The sequence below is a fragment of the Xenia sp. Carnegie-2017 genome, unplaced genomic scaffold (assembly GCF_021976095.1).
Source record: "Xenia sp. Carnegie-2017 unplaced genomic scaffold, XeniaSp_v1 HiC_scaffold_13, whole genome shotgun sequence".
Lineage (NCBI taxonomy): Eukaryota > Metazoa > Cnidaria > Anthozoa > Malacalcyonacea > Xeniidae > Xenia > Xenia sp. Carnegie-2017.
The window spans coordinates 4,402,702-4,424,490 of NW_025813436.1; the positions used below are offsets into that span (position 1 = coordinate 4,402,702).

Genomic DNA, 21,789 nt, shown 5'->3' on the forward strand with positions numbered 1-21,789 from the left:
GTTTATTTTAAATGTCTTAAAAACCCTTGTTGTAATAAAAATGCTGGTAGGATTAGAATGTGTTCTGAAGGTCACTTTGACTGAGTTCCCAATTCCTATATGGCCTAATATGGTTCTTAAATGGTGTTTTCAGTTCACCCATTGACCCATTCCTAATAAATGTGACTTCAATTAGATTACTGATGACGACAAAACAGTTTAAATTATTTGGTGACTCAAGTTTCAGCATCAGATTACTCTTCTTAAAAAGTATATTAAACAAATACGACTTTTTTCCGCTTTGTAAATTCTCATTACAACGGTATATTAGTTTAAATTTCGAAAAGTTACCTATTTATAGTAATCTACATAGCAAGTGACATAATTATCGCGATAATTTTTACGAGTTACAAAAAAGCGATGGGCAGTGGTTGTATAATGCGAATCAGGCCTGTGAGTCAGGCCTGATTGCCAATACTAGTGGAAAAGCCAAGCTTCTCTTTAGCTCATTCATTGAAAACCGAAATCAACGAGTTTGTTTTGATTTCAATTGCAATTTCTAACTAGGGAACCGTGTGTAAAATTGCAACTATGAGCGCTAAAGGTATGGAAGTATATGTTGATTTCTTCTTGTACTCGTTTGTACTAAATTATACACGTGTAACAAATCGAACTGCTTAAGAAATGTGTTTGTTTTGCTTGATTCGGTGGTTAAGGATGGATTCTGTAGTGATCTAGCTTTGATAAATTAATGAGCTTTCCTTTCAATGTAAAAGTCAATTACCTAAGTGTTGTTTGGTAGTCGGTGATGAGTTGGCTGTTTATGTGAGCTGAACCAAATTCTTTGTCTTGTACCCATGCGATTGCCTTTTCATAATATATCATTGCGTAAGCTCAACTTAGCACTGTAGTTAAATATTTATGCAATTATTGTAATGAATAAGTCATGACAAGGTACAGAATAAGTCATGACAAAGGCTTACACTTTACATGAGAGAATTATGAAATCTCAATTTCGAAATGATGGTGAACTGCTATACATTCCAAGCAAATTCCTGTGTGTATGATGCTGTTTCTTTATGCAGAAAATTTATGTGCAAATTTTTCATGTTTTTAAGTTCTGAATATGCTTTAACAATGGTTTTAAAATGCAAGCTTGTCATTTTTTGCTAAGTGCCTTAATGTATGTTGTTTAATGCCTAGAAATCCTTTGTGTTTTGTTTTATACCAATTGATTGACTTAAACAGTGCTTGTGTTTGATAGCACAGCCCACTGTTTTAGCAGTGCCAATTATTTTCATCCTTCATCTACTTGATTGATTTTTATGCATGTTTCACACAAGCTGTAGGTGTAGCTCTTAGATTTTACTTATATAACCAAGACAATTTACAACTGTTGGATCATTTATAGATCTAGGCTAAGAGCTTTTTACTATTGATTCCTTGATCTTAACAGTTTCCACACATATTTTTGCTTGTACAACAACAACAACAAACAACATTTGTATAACATTTGTATACATTTGTTTTGAACTATGTTTTCAAGATTAACTTTGTGAATATTTTTAACTTTATGTTACAACGAAAAATCTTTGAAGATGGCATTTGTCTTCAGCTGGATTGATGAAACTTCAGTCCTTACACTGTAGCGTGGTAGGACATCAAGTGAATTTCAACATTTTGCATGAATACATTTGTCTGAATTACATCCATGTGGACTTAATGAGTAAATTAATGAGACTATTTGTTTGATGATAAAGGCAATTGATGATTATTATTATCACAAGTTTGAATTTGATGACTCAGCTGATGTAGTGAACGACACGTAGCACGCGACATAAATATCGCGACAATTTTGACGACGTACGACAGTGACAATATGATGTAATTGCAACTAGTCTGCTTTTAAATGCGACGGGGAAGTCGAGGATTTCCAAGAATTTTCTTATCTGGGAATCGAAGCTGACGAGTTTTTTTTTTACCAATGTTTTTAACTATTACTTGCGATATATAATGAGTAGTACGCATCCGAAATTGCAAGCATGAGCGTGCAAGGTATGTTAGTATATTTTGATATTTTCTCTTCGTTTGGACTAAATTGTACAGTATAAGCTTCAAAAGAACTAAGAAATTTCATTGTTTCGTTTTGCTTGTGAATTAAGGATGTGTGTGGGCTAGTGATTAGCTTTGGTATGTGGGTTGTCCTTCGAAATGTGAAGTAGATAACGTCGTTTATTCTCGAAATATCTATGTGAATAGCACATTTAGCGATGTGTACATGTTTTGGACATGTGTGTGAATTTTCGCTTGTAAAGCTCCAAGAAGGAGTCCGTCTAAAGATAGTGTAATAAGCCCTTGGGCATGTCTGTAGTTTCGACAGTATGAAAAATTTTGGGGAAATGCAACCCTACAATTGTGCTTTTAACTTTTCGTGCATTGGCTACCCAAAAACTAGTATATATATCCTTTTAGATGCTAAAAGTATATGCCTGTGTTGTTATGCAAATTTCTGTCTTTGTATGCTCAAAATATTTTAACATTTTGTCATTTTTCTGAAGAGTTTTAATGTGATATATTAGTTTAACTAGTTGTATTATTAAAAAAGTGCTTTAAACTGTTTGATTTTATGTATAATTTGCAGTCTTTTAATTGAATAATTGTAGGCACAAGCTAAGAAATTATTTTTACTGAGTTTTTGTTCTTCAAATACTTCACAGAAGTTGTGTTTGTTTGTAATTATTTAATTGTGTGCCTTGTTTTGTATGTATGACAGAATATGATGACAGATGTTTTCTGCTCCTCCAAAAACTCTAAATGATTAAATAATGCATTGTTGCACTAGATCATGCATGCAGGTTGGTGTTTGTAAGCTGTTATATATGTTATTGTGATGACTTAACCGTTTTAGCTAAGCCATGCAGATAGTTAAAACAATGATCACACGGTCATATAACCTGTTGTATCTCAATTTTTTTTTGTCGCTGGCCGCAAACTCGAGGCAGTGTAGCAAGTTATTTCATGCAAAGTTTCTTCATGTTTTCGACATCATGCCAATTTCATTGAGCTGATTATCTTTATAAAATTTTACTCATGCAGCATTTTCCACCAAAGGTCATTCAAGTTGAATTTAATTTTCACTAAAGTTTGTTTAAGGCTGAGCTTTAAAAAGGATTAAGTGTTGAGTTGAGTTGTAAATATGGGCCTTTGCTCGCCTTGACAGAGCTCCATTATGCACTGGTGTTCCTTCTGACTGCATTTTTTTGCAATATGTTTAGATCGATAGTTCATTTGGGCTGAGTTTTATGTGATTGATTTTGTAATATATTCTTTCTGTGTTTGAAAACAACCCAAAGCTCTTTCTGGCCTTGTTTACGACACGCACCTGTGGATTTTGCACACATATTGTTGATTAACACAACCAAATTTGTAACTTTCATACTGTAAATTTCACAGAAATAATCTAAGCCTAGATGATGGCACAGTAAAAACGTTAACGGCCCACAAAAGTTAACTAATGAGAACTGGCCATAGTCTTTAAGTTTAACTATGGCGAACTGGCCTTAATCTTTGAGATTAACTATAAAGAATTAGCCATGATTTTTGAGTTTAACTATAAAGAATTAGCCATGATCTTTGAGTTTAACTATAAAGAATTAGCCATGATTTTTGAGTTTGACTATAAAGAATTGGCCATAATCTTTGAGTTTAACTGTAAAGAATTGGCCATAATCTTTTTGTAGATTAAATAAAGTGGGTGATGAGACGTCGCTGTTTGTCCATAATTATAAACACTCCAAGACTATTGAAGTCCGCCAAACGCTCTTTCGCCTGCAATCCACCTTGCCCCTTGCATCATAAGTCATTGTGCCATTCGTCTTCGGGTTCATTATTAAGGCGGCACTGTATTAAGAACTATAGCAGTCAAGTACACGTCATGTTAGGTTAGTGTCGTTTATATTCATAGTGCGTTGGTTTTAATGTTTAAATATTCTGTAAGTTTTCCTTCATGCATGTAGTAGGTTAGTTTGTTGTGTGTCGTGTACGTAAGAGGTAGATCCAGGATGGTCTTGTAGGCAGGGGGAGGGGTGCGCTCCAGTTTCAAATCTATTTCGGTGGCTACTTGAGGATGACGCGTGTCATGTCAGACGTCTTTTGTGGATTTCTAGTGCTTGAAATTCACAAAAGCTTATACTCTATTCGAGTACATCGTATACTCTATTCAAGTACATCGTATACTCCATTCAAGTACATCGTATACTCCATTCAAGTACATCGTATACTCCATTTAAGTACATCGTTTACTCCATTCAAGTACATCGCATACTCCATTCAAGTACATCGTATACTCCATTCAAGTACATCGTATACTCCATTCAAGTACATCGTATACTCCATTCAAGTACATCGTATACTCCATTCAAGTACATCGTATACTCCATTCAAGTACATCGTATACTCCATTCAAGTACATCGTATACTCCATTCAAGTACATCGTATACTCCATCCAAGCGTGTGCGCCATTCAACACAAATCCTGGGTTCGGTTGGAATACATTACTACAAATGTATTTTCCTTTCATAACAATTGTTTTAAGAAGAGCAAATACCATGGCGGATGGTCAAAAGAATAACGTAATATTTCTTATAAGAACTGTTTAAAACCAGAACACTAACCCAGCAATTCCAAGAGAATTCTAAAAGAACTTTTTTTAAAGCTGAAATAAACTATGCATGAAAACAGTTACAGAAGAACTTTTACGTTATTCTTTGACCATTCACGATTGTATTTTAAACAATTTTTAAATTTGTCACCACGACAAAGTTTCTACTTTACTATTCAATTCATAATACTTGACAGAAAATCGTATGGGTATTAAATCAATTCTTATATATTCTTCAGAAACTTCTTACCAACAACGTTCTTGAAGTTTTTTGGCTTAAGAATGAGCTGCTATGATCTATTCTGACCTATCATAGATCTGTCATTGCAGAAATCACTATTGCTTTGGTTTCATTGCATGGCATGCGTGTATACAAGGTGTCCCTAAATTAACGGAACCCGCACAAATATTATGTATGAATTAAATGAGATCTGCATTAGATAATTTAGTCTGCATGCATTAGCTACTCGTTCCACCTTGTCAATTTAGTTCCACGCTTGTCCATGCTCGTAGCAACTTATGGAAAATGTGACTACGTTTTTGTAGCCGTTGTAGCGCAGTTGATGTCGCTTTGATGTTATAATTTTCCTAATAAATTTAAAATGAAAATCAGTGTAGCTTGTTTTGCTTTAAACACTGTACAAACCCTATAAATTCCCAGAAGTGCACAACTGTAAAGCTCATTAAAGTGTTTTGAATGCTAGTGACGTTATTTTGCATAATCATTCAGCAAATACATAATTAATTTGTACACGTGGGTTCCGTTTTTTCGGGACACCTTGTATGTATTTCAAAGAACAATTGGCACCCCTCCAGCTCCATTAAGTATGGTAGACCGGTTACTTGTTACTCTTCACGCAAGGGAAGGCTTTTCCCCGCTAATCATGGAGAGTAAAGGTAGTCGCAAGGGGAGGGTGGGGATTTTCCTTCCTGACGGACGTGTTGCAAAGTCAAATTTATCCAGGCTTTGTGTAAATAGAGCTTCATAGTGATATGTTCTGATTTTATTAATGATATCGTCTTTGTTGATTTGTTTTATCAGATACGTTGTTTACGTCCGAGAAGTTTGGGAGCGATGAAAGTGGAGATGGATCCGAAGGGAAACCCTTCAAGACAGCTCTACAGGTATGGCGACAAATATATATGCACGTAGCGTCGGTGGAGCGTCGTATTCATAATAAATTATGATGTCAATGACAGCGCGAATTATGTTGTTGCTATAACAACGTGAGTTATGTTGTTGCTATAACAACGTGAGTTATGTTGTTGTTACAACGTAATTTTCATTTTAAAGTATTTGTATGACGTAGCGAGAAACTTAAGCTACATTTGAACCTTTTAAAGGCCCTTTCACTTGATCCTATTTTTCGGATCCGACTGTTTCGGTTCCGACTTTTGGTTGCTTGTTCACATGGTCTGATAGTTTTGTTGACATATATATTCGTTTAGATATTTATAGTCTTGAAAACAGCCATTTTTGTTATCCAGTACATTTATCGATATATATTCGCGTATTTCTATACTTGTTTTCAAGTCTTTTTCAAATGTAATTTCTTGCGTTAGCTCAAATTTGGGAAGTATAGAGAGTAAAAAGCTTCAGTCTAGTCGGCTTCCTTTGATGTTGTCGGAGGAAAATAGAGCAAGTTCTATTTCCATCCGATTTTTGAGATTGACGGATCCGACAAAATTGGATCGTTTAAACGGGCCTTAAAGAAGGCTGAATCTCTACCTCAGCTTCTGTCATCTGTAGTTATTTATTTAATCGGTGGGAAACAGTTTAAAAGTGCGAATTAATAAAAAGACAGATAGTCGCTCGTAATGTTCTCGTATGTTTTGTTTTCTTTTTAATAACTTTTTCACTTTGAAATGAATCGTCAGTTAAATTAGTTAAAGAAATTTTTCATTTCTCCGTCATTGTCGAGGCATGTATACATTATATAGACGTTCCATTGGAAATGGAAAACTTTGTTGCGTTTTGCTACAAGACTGTTTAGCTAACCAAACTACTTTTTATGTTTTTATTGTATATTTTTATTTTTTGTTGATGTTTATTTATGTCATAAGAGCCCGCCGTAGAAATGAAGCAAGCTATACAAGCCTAGTCTTTTAAACAAACACGTTTTTGGAAACTCTTTTATGTAATCATCGTCTTCAAAACAAAAGTTATCGTGTCATAAATATTTACCGATGAATACGGAGTATTTACAAATCTCGGATGAATCTAGCCCTTAAAACGACTTTTCTAAATCAACAAATGTTTTTGTTTATTGCTCAGGCGTTGAAATCATGCAAGAGCGAGCCATTTCCCAAAATCATGGTCGATAGCAAGGAAGAGGGACAGGTATGTTGTTGTAAAAAGATGAGACGGAATATCAATGTCTTTCTGTAATTTGGTCAGCTACGTTTGCCCTCTAGCAATTACTTTGCCAATAAAACTTCTCTATGGAATAATATTTTAATTGAAAGTGCTTGTTTGGGTGTTAATGTTAATGGTTTTGCTTTTAGGCGCTGTTTACATGATCCCGGCTAACCGGGATTTGTTGAGGCGTGAAATGTTTCGACGCATTGAAAGGAGGCCAAACTTCAAGCGGAAAAATTACAATCTTTCATTAAGTGCCATAAGTCATTTTGTTGTAATTCTGAAATCAGGCCGAATTTGTTGTTTTTTTATTATAAATGTATTACGTCTTGCTCAACAAAATTGGTCTGGTGATAAGAATTGAAACATTTCCATTTGCCTAAAGCATTTAACGCTTTGCTGAATCCCGGCTACCCGGGCTCGTGTAATCAGCCCCTAAGGCCAGTTTTAAATGATGTTTTTAAACTGTTGCAATGTATTTGCTAATTTGCAAGTGTGACTTTCTTACTTCACTTGGGCTCTGTGTAGGAAATTTTGAACGTTTTTAATGTTTGACCGCCAGTGTAAAAATGCTGGTAACTGATTGTTTTGGCTTCACGTGCACATTTCTTTTCATTCTCAAAACATCGAGGTTTCTATAATGTGAACTTTGATCATAAGATATGTGGGTAGCTATGTTATTTCACGTGTCGGAGTTATCTTTACAGTCAATTGGTTATAATGTCAAATTTTGCCATGCACCTGAATTATGATTGAAGTGTGAAGGTGACTCATTATCGTGCATGTCGTGGCTAAGTCGCTATTAAAAAAAATTAATGCTTTCAAAGTGAAAGTTAATGTGCAGAAGTCGAGTACTGTTCACTAATAGTATCAGTTTGATGTTTGTGTTCGCTGGCTTTTTGTTAGAAATTCGAAGAAATCTCGAAGGCTCAGTTGAAGAAATTAACGAAGTTAGCTCAACAGGACAAAAGGAAGGCGGAAAAGAGTGACGAGAAGGAGGTAGGTTTGGTTTTTTGGAACCAACGATGCATCCAGTTTGGAATTTTTGTTTTTATATGTGCTAATAATGGAGTAGAAGACCGAATCTCTACTTCAGTTTCTGCGTTCTTTCTCTAGAATTAAATATTAATTATATAATTATATTAAGTATTAATTAAATATAATTAAATACTGGAGAACAATGCACCTCTCAAAACACCTTAAACAAACGATGATGTGAACTCTTCAGCTGCTAAGTTTTAATATTGAAAAGAATAAAAAACTTTTTTTTACGCTTTACATTTCTTGAGTGCACCTTTTGCCTACCGTGCGTATGTTGTTTCCCATCAGTTGCTCCTTTTTTTCAGGCTGAAAAGGCTGAACAACGTGCTAAAAATCTCGAAGAAGCAAAGCAGATCGTCATTGAAGAGGATGCGTCTTTGGACAAAGCAAAAAAGGTGAAGTGACTTACAGTGAAGTTTCAGGATCAGATTATTATTTATTGAAACATTAGACTGTATAGTACAGTAATTTTCGGCGCCAAATCATCTTGATGAAGAATCTTGTTGCGTTACAGTTCTCAAGTTCCTGGATTTTAACATTATGACACTTTTATTAAAGATACCAAACAGGACTGAAGAGGCCTTCGAGCTTCAACATTTGATCTCTCCTGACGCCGCCATTCGATTGTATAGTTAAGAACTTAAGTTCGATCATCGGATCAGTCTGTATTAAGACACTACATTAGAGTATATATGAACTGTAGGTCCAGCATCGGATCAGTCTGGATTAGATCAAAGCGTATAAGAACTCGAGTTTTAATCTCGGGCTTCTAATATGTAAGAAATAAAAGGTCATATGAACAACTACATAGAGAAACGTAGCTTTAAGATCATAAAATAGGTCATCTGAACAATTACACAAAGAAACGCGTCTTTAGATCATATCGTCTATCTTTTAGATCAAGATACGCGAATCTGTGGGTCATCGTGAGCAACGTGTCATGATTCAAGCATGGGTACATCGCATAAGACGGCAAGGCATGTAAACAGTCTTAATAATGTAAATATATTTACGTAAATGATGCCTTTATAATACGTATTTTGATAACTTTCCTATCATCACAGGTAAAACTTTGATGTTTCTTGTTTTGCGAGACGGAACTGGTTTCATTCAGTGCGTTTTGTCTGATAAACTGGTAAGGTTTGGGATAAAGAGTCTGGCGAAAATGCAATTTTCTACTGACAGATACGCAATCTATGTAAAAGATTAACTCAATTTCTTTGTTAAGTCATGTTTTGACTTTTTAATTATTAGGTATCATTTTTACTTATTAAAAAGTATGAATTGCATATTATTGCAATTATCTGTACTTAAAGTGTTTATGCAGCGAAATTTTCATATACTTTTTTATAGCCTTAATGAAATATTCGGTTGTTTGCAAGCAATTGAATATATTCATGTCCATTTTACGTTGAGTGAAAGTTGACAAATTTCAACTCCAAAAGTTGTCCTCTTGTGCGAATTTTGTTGATCGCCATGTTTGCTCATTTGACGTCATATGTAGTACAGAAGTCGCCAAACTAATATTAATTTCTATTGCCATGTTAAAAATTTGTACTACTTATGACGTCAATTTAGCAAACATGGCAGCCAAAAAAGTTCGCGCAAAAAGAATCAAAATCCGCCACTTTTGACGTCTATAAAATCACTCTAAAAAGAGAAAATTTAACTCTGTTTCCTTAAAAATGATGTTGAGAGCAAGTGCTTTTGAATAAGAGTTGCAAAAACAGTTCAACCTTCCTCCGAGTAGTATTTCATGTTTTGAAATCCTTCCTCAAAATGACGTCACGTTACTTAAATTAGATCAGTTGATATAATATAAATCACTGAGTTAAATTTTCTAAGCATAATATAAAGTATAAGCAAAAATATCGAAAATCACCGGGCAAAATCGAAAATTCACCGCGCAAAATTGCTGAAATTTTTCTTCTAGATTGCGCAATTTTGCAAACTTTCCAGTCTGGCAACGTTATTTGAACAATCGATGGATCGGCCAAATTGGAAATGGTTGATCGCTATATTTCTAGTGACTTTTATACAGCTATAAATCTACACGTTCTTAGCTCTACCACTTTATTAATGCCAAAATATTTTAGAGGGATGAGGTATGTCGATAATTCACATAAATTTAGCGTGCCATGGGCCCATGTGTTTTCTTCAGTAAAGCAATGTATGCCTATTTCTCAATAATTTTAAACAGACCAATTAGTTAGTGAGGAAGTTGAATTTTGACATAATTACTTGATAATTTCCCTGAGCTTTTATTCATCATATTTTGTGGTTTGTAAATGTTATACAAATTTGACACAGTTTGTTCCTCCCTTGCCTATTGGTCGTATTGTAATAATGTGTAATAATAATAGATTACTTCATGGTTGGTTCGTTTGTACGATTTATATATAAATTTATAAAATAAACACAATGAAACGCGTGCGCTGATTGGTCTAGAGCTGTGTTTGCATTAGCCTGTGCAAAACACATCCGAGCTCAACCAATCAAATCAATCATTACATTCAATCAATCAAAGAGAATTTGCAAATCGATCATGAATACATTTTAGAGGAAAAGTTAAAATGTTTGTCTGTTTCGCATTATTGTTATTTTATAAAAGAAATAAAAGATGTTTGCTGTGTTTGCACAGGCTTATGCAAACATCGGAGACGTTTGTGAGAACTCTCGAGGGCTCGAGGTGCAACCCTCGACCTTCTTCCAAAGGTCTCCTCGGTTTGCATAAGCCTTTGAAAACAGTGGCGGATCCAGTGTACGTCAAAATAAATTTTAGCTCTTCATTTTTAAATTCAAATTACATTCAAAAAACACTATTGGTTTTCAATTTCCAAAGCATATAATTTCACCAATGGATTAGCCTCCAAGGTGTTTAGAAATGTAAATATACGCCAAAATGTGCTGCAGTAATTTATTTTGACGTAGTCTGGATCCACCACTGTGTGCAAACACAGTAAACATCTTTTATTTCTTAAATATAGTATGATGTAATAGTATATACCATACATTTTATATTATACATGCATGTTATTAATTGGACTGTTCAACTTTGAACCTTCCTCACCAACCTCATTTATGGGAAACCTTCCTCACGGGTGGTACCCGTCTACCTGCAGCTTTTTTGCAACTCTGTTTTGAATAAGCAAATAGAATAATGTATGAAAATTTCACTGCATAAGCACTTCAATACCTATAGCTTGCTATTCCATGGATAATACTCTACCGGTACAGCTTTATAAACAGAGTTGAGAAACAAACCTTCAATCACGGCTATAAATGTCTCAAAGAAAAAGCATTGTGCAGAAGGCGCGCCAATTTCTCTGCAAATACTTAAATGCATACCAAAAAATTAAGGAAAAGCCATTGTGATTTGTGTTTAATGGAGCACAATTTCAAAAATTTTCCAATCATATTAGAGAGGCTGCTCAAAGACTTTAAATATAAATGTGGCCACCAAAACAATGTGGCTACATATGCAAATTTTACCAGATCTAGTCAAATGAGATTAAACACTCCCCCCTGTTCTGAATTCTGCTACTAGTTAAAGCAGGTGGGAGAGTCTAAGCTCATCAAACCCAATGTAGTCCAAGCTGAAGAACCCCACACCAAGAAAAGCCGTCGTGGATCCATCCCTGTTAATTACTCGAAGATAATTTGTTTACTTTCTTCGGTTAATATTACAACTTCAAATGTTTTGTTTTATGTTTTGAACAGTGTCAGACATACGACGCTTTGGTCCTGTCTACAGAATCAACAGTAGCTGTATATGGTGTCATCTCACCAGTTCCAGATGGCAAGTCGGTAATGATATTACTATTGAGTTTATCCGATTGAAGAATGCGCTGTTGCGTGCGGATTTTGTTAAAGAAAACGTCGGTTTACTGACTTATTTTTCTGTATTGAACCGATTCAAAATCCGCTTCACAATGCGTTGGTTGGTTATTACTTTGTGGTGTTTATAGTTTATTTGTTTCACCAGTCGTCATTTTTTATGGAAGCATGCATGGCCACTTTCGATGTTTTGTGTGTGAAAGATTTGCCAAACTTTGTCGGAAGTGCTATGTTTGACTGTCGTTTCGATGATGAAAATCCTTCGTCAGTAAAGTAGAAAATACACTGTATATTTAGCTGTTGTGATCTTCATTGGGACGATCGAATGCAAGTTATGTTTAGGTGCTTTTATCACCGATTGTAAGGGATCTTCGTACGGAGTAGTATACTGCATCACAATCACCATTTTTTAGCATTTATCTTGTCAACAAATCATGTTTTAAAGTTGGTTTACCTTTGCCAATGATTGGTTGAAAAAATTGTTCACTGTCCAATTGTTTGTGAGAGAAAATCACGACGATACGTGTTACGACCAAATGGTTGCATTCTGGAGAGTGGTGCAAACATTAATATAGTCATGACTTTACCAAAATGTATAAGTCAGATATTTTCATGAATCTTATAGCAAAAGTAAGCTATTCCTCCATTATTATTTTTCAGTTTGCATCATTTATTTAATTACCCTTTTTTTGTGATTAAATACCTGAAAATCTCTCTTAAGTCCGTGTTGAAAAGATCGAATTTACATATGGTATACTTTTCTGTAGGCCCCAGATGGTCACGAAATGAAGGTGGATTATTGGAAGCTGATTGGTCTTGCCCCGGCTGGTGGAGCTGACGCGATAATGAATGTCGTACGTTAATTCAATTGATGCCTGTTTGTTAACTAGTCTGAAGTGATAACATTTGACTAAACGGACGAAAAGTCGAGTCCTTTGTCGTGCCCAGCGTAGAAACAGTTAGCTATTATTGTTAATGTATTGTTATGTTCAGATGCATAGTGTTTCAATTGTCAAACATAAATTTTCGTTTCCTTTTAGGAGTCGGGAGTCGACGTCCAACTAGATAATAGGCATATATTAATGCGAGGTGAAACGGTAAGACAACGAGCTTTGATCAAATGATTTTTAGGTGTTGGGATTTGTTGATGGCTATAATTGTCGCTGCTCAGCCCTGTCAAGATGTTTGAGTGCAAGTTGTTGTCTTTCTCTGTTTAGATATCAAAAGTCATGAGAATGAGATCAGTCGTTTCACAATGGTTAGTCTTTAAGTTTGCGATTCCTGACGAAATGTTTGTTAATCAAGCGCAATCAGGGGAGGGAATTGTGCCCTCGAATATGCAGAACGTGTGAAAATGTGTTTTCGTGCTTCTGCCATGCTAAAGTTGCTCCTAGAAGGAGATGACAACCTGAAATGATCGGCCATAATGTGTGTGAATTATGTTAACCATATACTGTTAACTATAATGCTTTGAGCTCGCTTGGATCTGCACTCGTTTTTTCGACTCTTTGGTTTATGAATAACTGTATTAGAAATATATCGTTTATGTTTTCAAACGACAAACGTAATCGAGAATCGTGCCAAATATCAACATTGACACCAAGAACATTTTTAAGTGATAATTAAGATGTTTGTTTGATTGTTTTGTGTTTTTTCTTCTTTCTGTTTAGTTTCCGTCAGCATTACATTGATCGTGGGTATTTCGAGGTACCATACTGTCTACCCGTCATCTCTTTTTGTATTAAGAAAATATCTTACATGTGGTTTTTTGTGACTAGGTCACTCCACCCACCATGGTTCAAACGCAAGTAGAAGGCGGTTCGACACTTTTTGAATTCAATTATTTTGGAGAAAGTGTACGTGTGTACGAACATAATTCCGGCTTTTGAGTTATCACAATGAGTGTACTGATGTTGAAACCTGTCTCTTCATATACTGCAATCTAATGTCTTCACCGAGAGTGTACTGATGTTGAAACCTGTCTCTTCATATACTCCAATCTAATTTCTTCACCAAGAGTGTACTGATGTTGAAACCTGTCTCTTCATATACTCCAATCTAATGTCTTCACCGAGAGTGTACTTATGTCGAAACCTGTCTCTTCATATACTCCAGTCGAATGTCTTCACCAAGAGTGTACTGATATTCGCACTTGGATCCTAATATGCTGCAGTCCAGTGTCAGGATAGAGCTATTATTGAAGCTTGTTGTAGCTACCGTCTCATTGATTTTTAGGCTTATTTGACGCAATCATCTCAGTTGTATCTGGAAACAGCATTGCCAGCATTGGGTGACGTCTTTTGTCTTGCTCAGTCCTACAGGGCCGAGCAATCGAAGACAAGAAGGCATTTGTCTGAGTATGTCACAAATCGTAAATACCCAACCTCCCGCTTGCTTGCGCAAGTTTTTGTAACGTCTAATGAATGTTGTCATTGCTGGTTGATGTAGGTACACCCATGTTGAAGCTGAATGTCCTTTCATAAGTTTTGAAGAACTTCTTGATAGAATTGAAGACCTTGTATGTAATTTTCTTTTCGTCGTGCATTTTGTAGTGTAAAGATGTTGAAGTGACGATTTTCAATCATTCTTCAGGTTTGCGACGTCGTCGACCGAGTTCTCAAGTCTCCCTACAAGAATATTTTGTACGAACTTCACCCCGTAAGTTGAGCACAATGGATTTGCATCATGTATTACTTAAGTTGAAATAACTGTTGTCAAATGGCGATCATGTGATCGGTATTTGCTGTTGTCTATTTTACGTACATTAATGTAGCTATGACGATTCTCTTATGAAAACTGATTATTGAGAGAGGAGAGGGGGCTCATTCACATATGCTAATACGTTTGTTTTCTAAGGATTATAACACCCATTTATGAATATAAGCCCCCTCCCCCCTCTTCCCATAATTATCAATCTTCCTACTCCCACGAATGTGTTAGAAGTACTATCGTGGAAAAAATATTTGATTACCTCTCAAAGTTGACAATTTTTCATTTCGTTTTTCCAACTTTAAATTAAATTGGAAAGTAACACATTGAGTTTTTTCCATAAGTACCTACGGAGTCATTACATCGCAAGTTGTTTTATAGTGAAGAGGTGATTTATTTCACGACTTACAGACTTTTTATAATGTGCCTTCTTTTAGGAGTTCAAGGCGCCAAAAAAGCCATTCAAGTAAGTGAAAAGTTTCAATTTGCAATTTAATCAGTATTCTAACTGGTACTGCAATGTTTGAGTGTAAACTTTTACAATATTTTATCTATGTACCTGTAATTGAGTAGGTTTGAGTTTTCAATTTACCAACATTTAATATGTCAATAATACTTGAAAGCCTTCTTGAGAAAATGAATTAAAATATGTAACTCATTTTCTGCCATCTTTTTTAGGAGAATGAACTACACAGACGCTATAGCTTATTTGAAGGAGCATGATATTCGCAAGGACGATGGAACCTTTTATGAATTTGGCGAAGTAAGCTCTCCCACATTATGTTTGAATTTCACTTTCCAAACCCCCCAAGACATCATCAAGAAGAAATCGCACTATGAGATATTTTCATTATTAAATACTAACGGCTTTTAAAAACAGTTTTATCGCATCAAACTTGGCTCTTGCAAGTTCAGAAAAATAATCTATACATGATGAGACACTACAAGTGATATTGCTCAGGCACTTGAAACTAGTTTCCGGGAAGTCCGTTTTCGGTTCTCTCATGTTAAGCTGTTCATTCAAATGTCAGTATTCGATCCGCACCATGCTTTGAGTGTGCAATTTGAAATTGTGAAGCACATTAAATTTATATCTTACTTGCTTTGGAACGTCTGCAATGAACCTCAGTCGTTTTTCGTGGTTGTTCCATGAATGTTTTGTGTATAGGATATTCCTGAAGCACCTGAAAGGAAGATGACGGATCAAATAAACGAGGTACATTCGTATAAGTTTTGAAATTGTCTTTGAAAATTCGTCCTCCTTCACTACGTGCACAATGTAGACAATAATCAATTAGCTAGCATTTAAGAAATAAAAGATGTTTACTGTGTTTGCACAGGCTTATGCAAACCGAGGAGACCTTTGGGAGAACTCAAGAGCAGATCAGTGCAAGCTCGAGACTGAAGGTTGAGGGTTGCACCTGCTCGAGAGCTCTCACTAACGTCTCCGAGGTTTGCATAAGCCTGCGCAAACACGAAAAACATCTTTTATTTCTTTTATAAAATAACATTGCGAAACAGACAAATTTAAAGTAAACGTTTAAATTTTTCCTCTAAATTGTTTTCATGATCGATTTGCAAATTGTCTTTGACTGATTGATTTTTATGATTGATTTGATTGGTTGAGCTAAGATTTGTTTTGGACAGGCTAATGCAAACACAGCTTTAAACCAATCAACGCACGCGTTGTATAGTGTATGAAACGATGAATTTAGAACTTTTGATCTTTTCAGCCGATCTTTTTGTGCCGTTTTCCAACGGCAATTAAGTCATTCTACATGCAGCGATGCCCTGAAGATAACAGGCTGACTGAATCGGTATGACTTGTTTGCATCCTTTTTGTTAGCAATTATCTTTGAGTATTTTATACAATCAATAAAGAACAGTGAGTGAATTTTTAAGCTGTATTTTGAACATGGAATGTTTTAACGCTGAACATTTAAATAGTAGGCGCTGTGCTTTTCTTATCGAACCTTCATCAAATTTTCTTTTCTACTTTCATCTTTTAGGTTGATTTGTTGATGCCCAATGTTGGTGAGATTGTTGGTGGTTCAATGAGAATTTGGCATTATGTGAGTAAAATTGCCCTGTTCCGTCTTGTGCCCATGAAATCTTTGACGTTTGTTGAAGATCTACATCGTCTACGTCGTTTTAACAACGCTTCCGTGTAAACAGTTGGACGAAGCCCGGATAGCGTTATCAACTGGATAGAAACTTCAATCTTTCAAAAATCTTTGAAAATATAATCAATAAAAAAAACATTAGCTCTGAGAAAACGAATACTTGTTTTCATAAAGGAAACATGACAACCTTTTTAAATTCACAATCCAATGGATAACCCTATCCAGGCCTTGAACATCGCTCCCCAATGTTTGATAGCTGTACAAAGAACGAAATGTTGAGTGACTGTCTTGTTATATCCCTTTTCTTTTCTTTCAGGATGAGTTATTGGAAGGGTACAAACGTGAGGAAATTGATCCCACACCATACTACTGGTACACCGACCAGGTAGGGATTTAAAGTTTTTACTATTTACTTCGAAATTCACATTGCTGCATTACATTCCGCGCATGAACAATGAACGCTCTTGTTAAGATCTCTTCGGAAAATGTGGAGATAGCTAACGTCGATTTTTTTACGTTTACTTCACTAATTTTGAGAGAATATCTTGCATGTGATAACTTTTTTGATGAATATATTTTATACATTCATCCACTACGGTCTTTATCGTTCCACCAAAGAATTTTGTCGGTACCGAAAGTAAGGTGTCTCGATTAATAAAGAAGCAAGTTTTGCTTAGATTATGTAGAGTGTTCGCATATGACGTCAAAGCGGCCATGTTGGGAGAGTACATCTTAGTGCCAATGTTCAACTGAGCATGAAATCAACATAAATTCTTTTCTCTATATATGGGATTTTCCTGCAACATGGCGACCGTTGAAAACACTCTATTGTTGCAAGGAAAGATACTGTGGTTATCTTGTGAATAATAATAAAGAGGCTACATTGGGTATAACAGAATACAAATTTTTAACATTTGGCAAGACATTGTTACTTGCTTGTATATGAAAAAAAGGATGACTTGCATTCTTTGTGAGAATAATTCTGTAGATTCACAGAAGAAAACCCTAAAAATTCAACATCGATGCTTCAATAAATTGGAAATGTAAACGATTGAATTGCAAGCTTGTTTCGCCAAGCTATAGCTTTGTTCCAAAATGAACGTCCGAGCATAGTCCATGTAGAATTTTTCGAAGGAGAGAGTAAGCCACGAAAGATAAATTTTATGACTCGTTACCTTCGTTCTTCTGGATCTCTCTACATTTCCTTCCATAACTTTTTGAGAGACTTAAGCTCCTTGTTCTCATAGACTTCTGTCTATTATGGATCAAATTCTGAAGAAAAAATCAGCATGCTTTTTGCACATGGAATGATACCATAATGTACTTAGGGCATCACATGCTTCAATGTCCTTGAAAGGATCACATGCTTCAATGAACATGATGATACATTGATGTATGTGGAAGGTTAAATCAACTGTTGGCAGTTGACTTAGTCAAAGAATTCTACGTGGCCAATGTGGTTGCAACTTAAAACGCGATTTTCAAGTTAGACTTTAACAAGTTGTCTTGACTTGTAGCTTTTTTTCGAAAATGAATATTTTCGAAGTTACATGTAAAGAAAATCAGCAACGAGGTGGTGCGGCATCTTTTCATTACTCTGCCAAACTGAGGTGTAATACGCTTGGGTCTCCCAATGGATGTCAAACGCGGCTTCAGATTTCCGTTGTGTTAGTTTTTTGATGGTTCTTCTTTCACTGAAGGATACTCCAACTATGACATGCCGTTTCATTTGTCTTCGTTTTCGCTGAGATACTCCATTGTATCTAATATATTTATGTGAGTTAATCTACTTGCTTCTTTATTCTTAGATGGACCTTTACTTTCCATTTCCTGAGCTTTACCAACCTGCCCCAGTCTATCAGGTTGTAACAGTAAGTGAAAGGAGACTTTGGCAATTGTGGTTCTACTGAAATCACTTTTATTGCCTGTAATCAACGGCCTTCTTCGCGTTTTATTGTCCCTTTCAGGGCTTCCTGTGCTAAATTAGTATTCACAAATTTGAACAGTCTTTTACAGAAGCATTGTACAAAAGCTACTTTATCAGATCTTTGTATCGTCTGAGCAAATACGTAACAAGTAATACTCTTTATGGAAGCGCGAAGACCTTCACTTCAGACAAGACGTGGTCTTTTTATTGAGTGTTAGAAATATTCTTTAAAAAAACCCACAAAATTCTAACCCAGCTATCACAGGAGAACATGCAGCAACAAAACTCTCCACATGGCTAAATTTTCGATTAGCACTTATGTTTATCAGCATGGAAAACTGGCACTGGTTCTCCATAGACATAGAGGAACTTGCTTTTAACTCTTTGACACGAAAATACCATTAACTCTTCTACGGTCATGTACACGTATGTTGATTATATGGAGCTACCAACCTCTCACATGTCTTATCGGGCAATTTCTTCATTACTCATCAACAATATGATCGATCTGTTTGAAAATAACAACACCATTGAAAGGAGGTCATGCTATGGATAGTTTTCTTAAAGAATGATTGCAGTATTAGGCTCTGCGTTGATGTTCGTGTTCATAATTCGGTCATCTAACGGCAAAGACATACAACAACCCCCACCGTTGATAATTTCATTACAAATTGACAATGTCACAGTATTTACAAAGCTTGAACTTTGTTCAGGATTTTAACATCAAAGTTACGCATTTTAAGAGGAGCGATCTCATTTTCGTTTATCCATTTACTGCACTCGTGGTTTACTACACAGAACCTTTGTTGAAAAAAGAATGATTGGGACTACTGCATTTTTTCGGACACCTTAGACGCAAACCCTAACGTCACCTGTTAGATAAAATAACAAAAAACTTCTGAAATTGCAAACATAATTGTACTTGTAAAATTTTCGTGTCATAGGTTCTTTAAAGTAAAGGAAATAATGCTATCACTTTAATATAGGTAAATAAAAACGTTCGTGTGAGAAAACACCTTACTTGACGTTTTCAATGTTTCTACTTAGAGTTTTCTATTGTATCTAATGCATGAAATATGCAGAAAACGTGTCTACCAAATTTGTGCTTATAGTTCCTAAGGACTCCCCCCTGCCTTTTTCTGATGCCCCTGAATGTTCATACTTATCAACTTAATTATCTGACTCGTTTTTATTGTGACGATTATCTTCATTATCACCATCATTAATGATATTTTGATATTCGTCAGCGTAAATTTGGCACTTGTCCTCATGGTGGTTATGGCTTGGGTTTGGAGAGATACCTCTGTTGGCTGCTGAACCGAATGCACATCAGAGACGTTTGTATGTATCCAAGATTCACTGGACGATGTCGACCGTGAGTTTGGTGCTCCATTCCGAGAGAAAATGATTGAATGTCATGCCCTTTAATTCGTATCTTTTCGAATCTCCTGTATTGAACTATGAAGAAATTAAAATTGGCATGAAAAATGACGTTTGTGTTGTTGTTTGTGTTTTCGTATTTTGTATCGTCGAATGCAAAGTGGTGTGATTTCCAGCATGATATTCACTCTTCTCACTTGTGCACTGCATCAAATGCCTTTGTTCGTTTTTCATTATTTTTATTTATTTTGTTTTTTTTATGGCAAATTCTCTATAACGGCAAAAACCGTTTGGTAAGCATTCTCGTGAATTCTAAATTCGCGTTTAATGTTACGACAAGTTATTTTAAAAATAAACATGTTTTAACACTTGTTGATACAACATATGTGAGTAATATGATACAGCGATTGTCTATACCAATATGATTGGATTATATAAATTACTAATATATATATAAACACTAAACACACATGTATAGCGCAAAACTAGCCACACAGACCAAATACTCGATTTCAACAGCAATCACCCAACACAACACAAAATAAGCGGCATGCAAACACTTTTTAACAGGATAAACACTCATTGTAACACCGAAGAAGCCAAGAAAACAGAACGCAACTACTTATACTCCACATTTATAAAAAACAAATATACCCTAAAAACTTTATAAACAAAACTATAAACAGAATACAATCAAAAAACAAACCGACAAAAGTAACAAAAAACCGGGCGAAACAGTAAAAATCGTCACATTACCATACATAAACGGAACATCAGAAATGACTGCCAGACTTCTTCGACCATTTAATATTAACGTCGCCCACAAACCTACACAAAAACTCAAATCATGTTTTACCAAACATAAAGACAAAACAACAATTCATGATACAACCGACGCGATATACATGATACCATGTAAAGACTGCTCAAAACAATATATAGGACAAACATCAAAGAAAATCGAAACAAGACACAGAACACAAAAACGCCATAAAACGACGAAATCCGAACTCACTACCGGCAGGACATACCCACGGAAATATCCACACGTTCGACTGGACAGAAACTAAAGTACTCGGACGCGCACAGACTAAACACGCACGCGAATTTAAAGAAGCTTGGTACAGTAAAGACAACGACACAATAAACAGACATATTGACATACCAATTGTATATTCACAACTATAGAAAAAGGACAAAAAAAACTATAAATAACACTAAAATACAACATTACACTCCAATAATATAAACACCTATGATATTCACAATACATCAAAACCCATGACAACGCATTCTACACCATCCAGTCGCATTATCCAATTAGACGCTCCAAACGTCTGCAAATTAAAAACAACTGTATATAACTTCCTATTTCATTCTGATGAAGACTCGAAGCACCGAGTCGAAAGCTCAATAAAATTATTTATCAAAATCCGGAGAAACTTTTATTTAACAAATAGCTAACATTTAACCGTTGTCTATACAGTTATAGGTACACGGGTATGACGTCATACGTGATAAAAACTTAAAAAAACATGCAACTGCTGACAAAAACAAAACTGCCTACAATCATCCGTCGTCTACCAAGCTACTGTGAAAAGCAAGGACAATAACACAACTGAGACGTACATTGGACTTACAGAAAACGAATTTAAGACTAGACATAGAAATCACACTGCCTCTCCGCCACAAGAAACGAAGAAACTCGACCGAACTCAGTAAGCCCATTTTATTCCAAAGCCATCATCAGAGAATATATAATCAAAAGTGGTT

General features: G+C 35.5%; 1 protein-coding gene across 3 annotated transcripts; it reads left to right on the forward strand.

The window, feature by feature from the left end:
* The first annotated feature begins 385 nt into the window (after window positions 1-385).
* On the forward strand, window positions 386-20,127 carry LOC124453219 (asparagine--tRNA ligase, cytoplasmic-like). Of its 3 annotated transcripts, none has more exons than XM_047003998.1 (23): window positions 386-583; window positions 5,683-5,765; window positions 6,916-6,981; window positions 7,906-7,998; window positions 8,346-8,435; window positions 8,939-9,017; window positions 9,105-9,175; window positions 11,761-11,847; window positions 12,645-12,731; window positions 12,918-12,974; window positions 13,095-13,135; window positions 13,548-13,584; window positions 13,656-13,733; window positions 14,113-14,234; window positions 14,326-14,395; window positions 14,470-14,535; window positions 15,024-15,052; window positions 15,265-15,349; window positions 15,755-15,802; window positions 16,320-16,403; window positions 16,596-16,658; window positions 17,026-17,094; window positions 19,884-20,127. In XM_047003998.1, exons 1-23 carry the CDS (start codon window positions 571-573, stop codon window positions 20,013-20,015), a joined length of 1,650 nt encoding a protein of 549 aa, XP_046859954.1. In that variant the 5' UTR covers window positions 386-570; the 3' UTR covers window positions 20,016-20,127. The 3 variants fall into 3 exon arrangements, with proteins under 3 accessions (XP_046859954.1, XP_046859964.1, XP_046859946.1); XM_047004008.1 differs by lacking the exon at window positions 386-583 and adding an exon at window positions 1,875-2,034; XM_047003990.1 differs by lacking the exon at window positions 386-583 and adding an exon at window positions 3,734-3,920.
* Window positions 20,128-21,789: the final 1,662 nt, after the last annotated feature.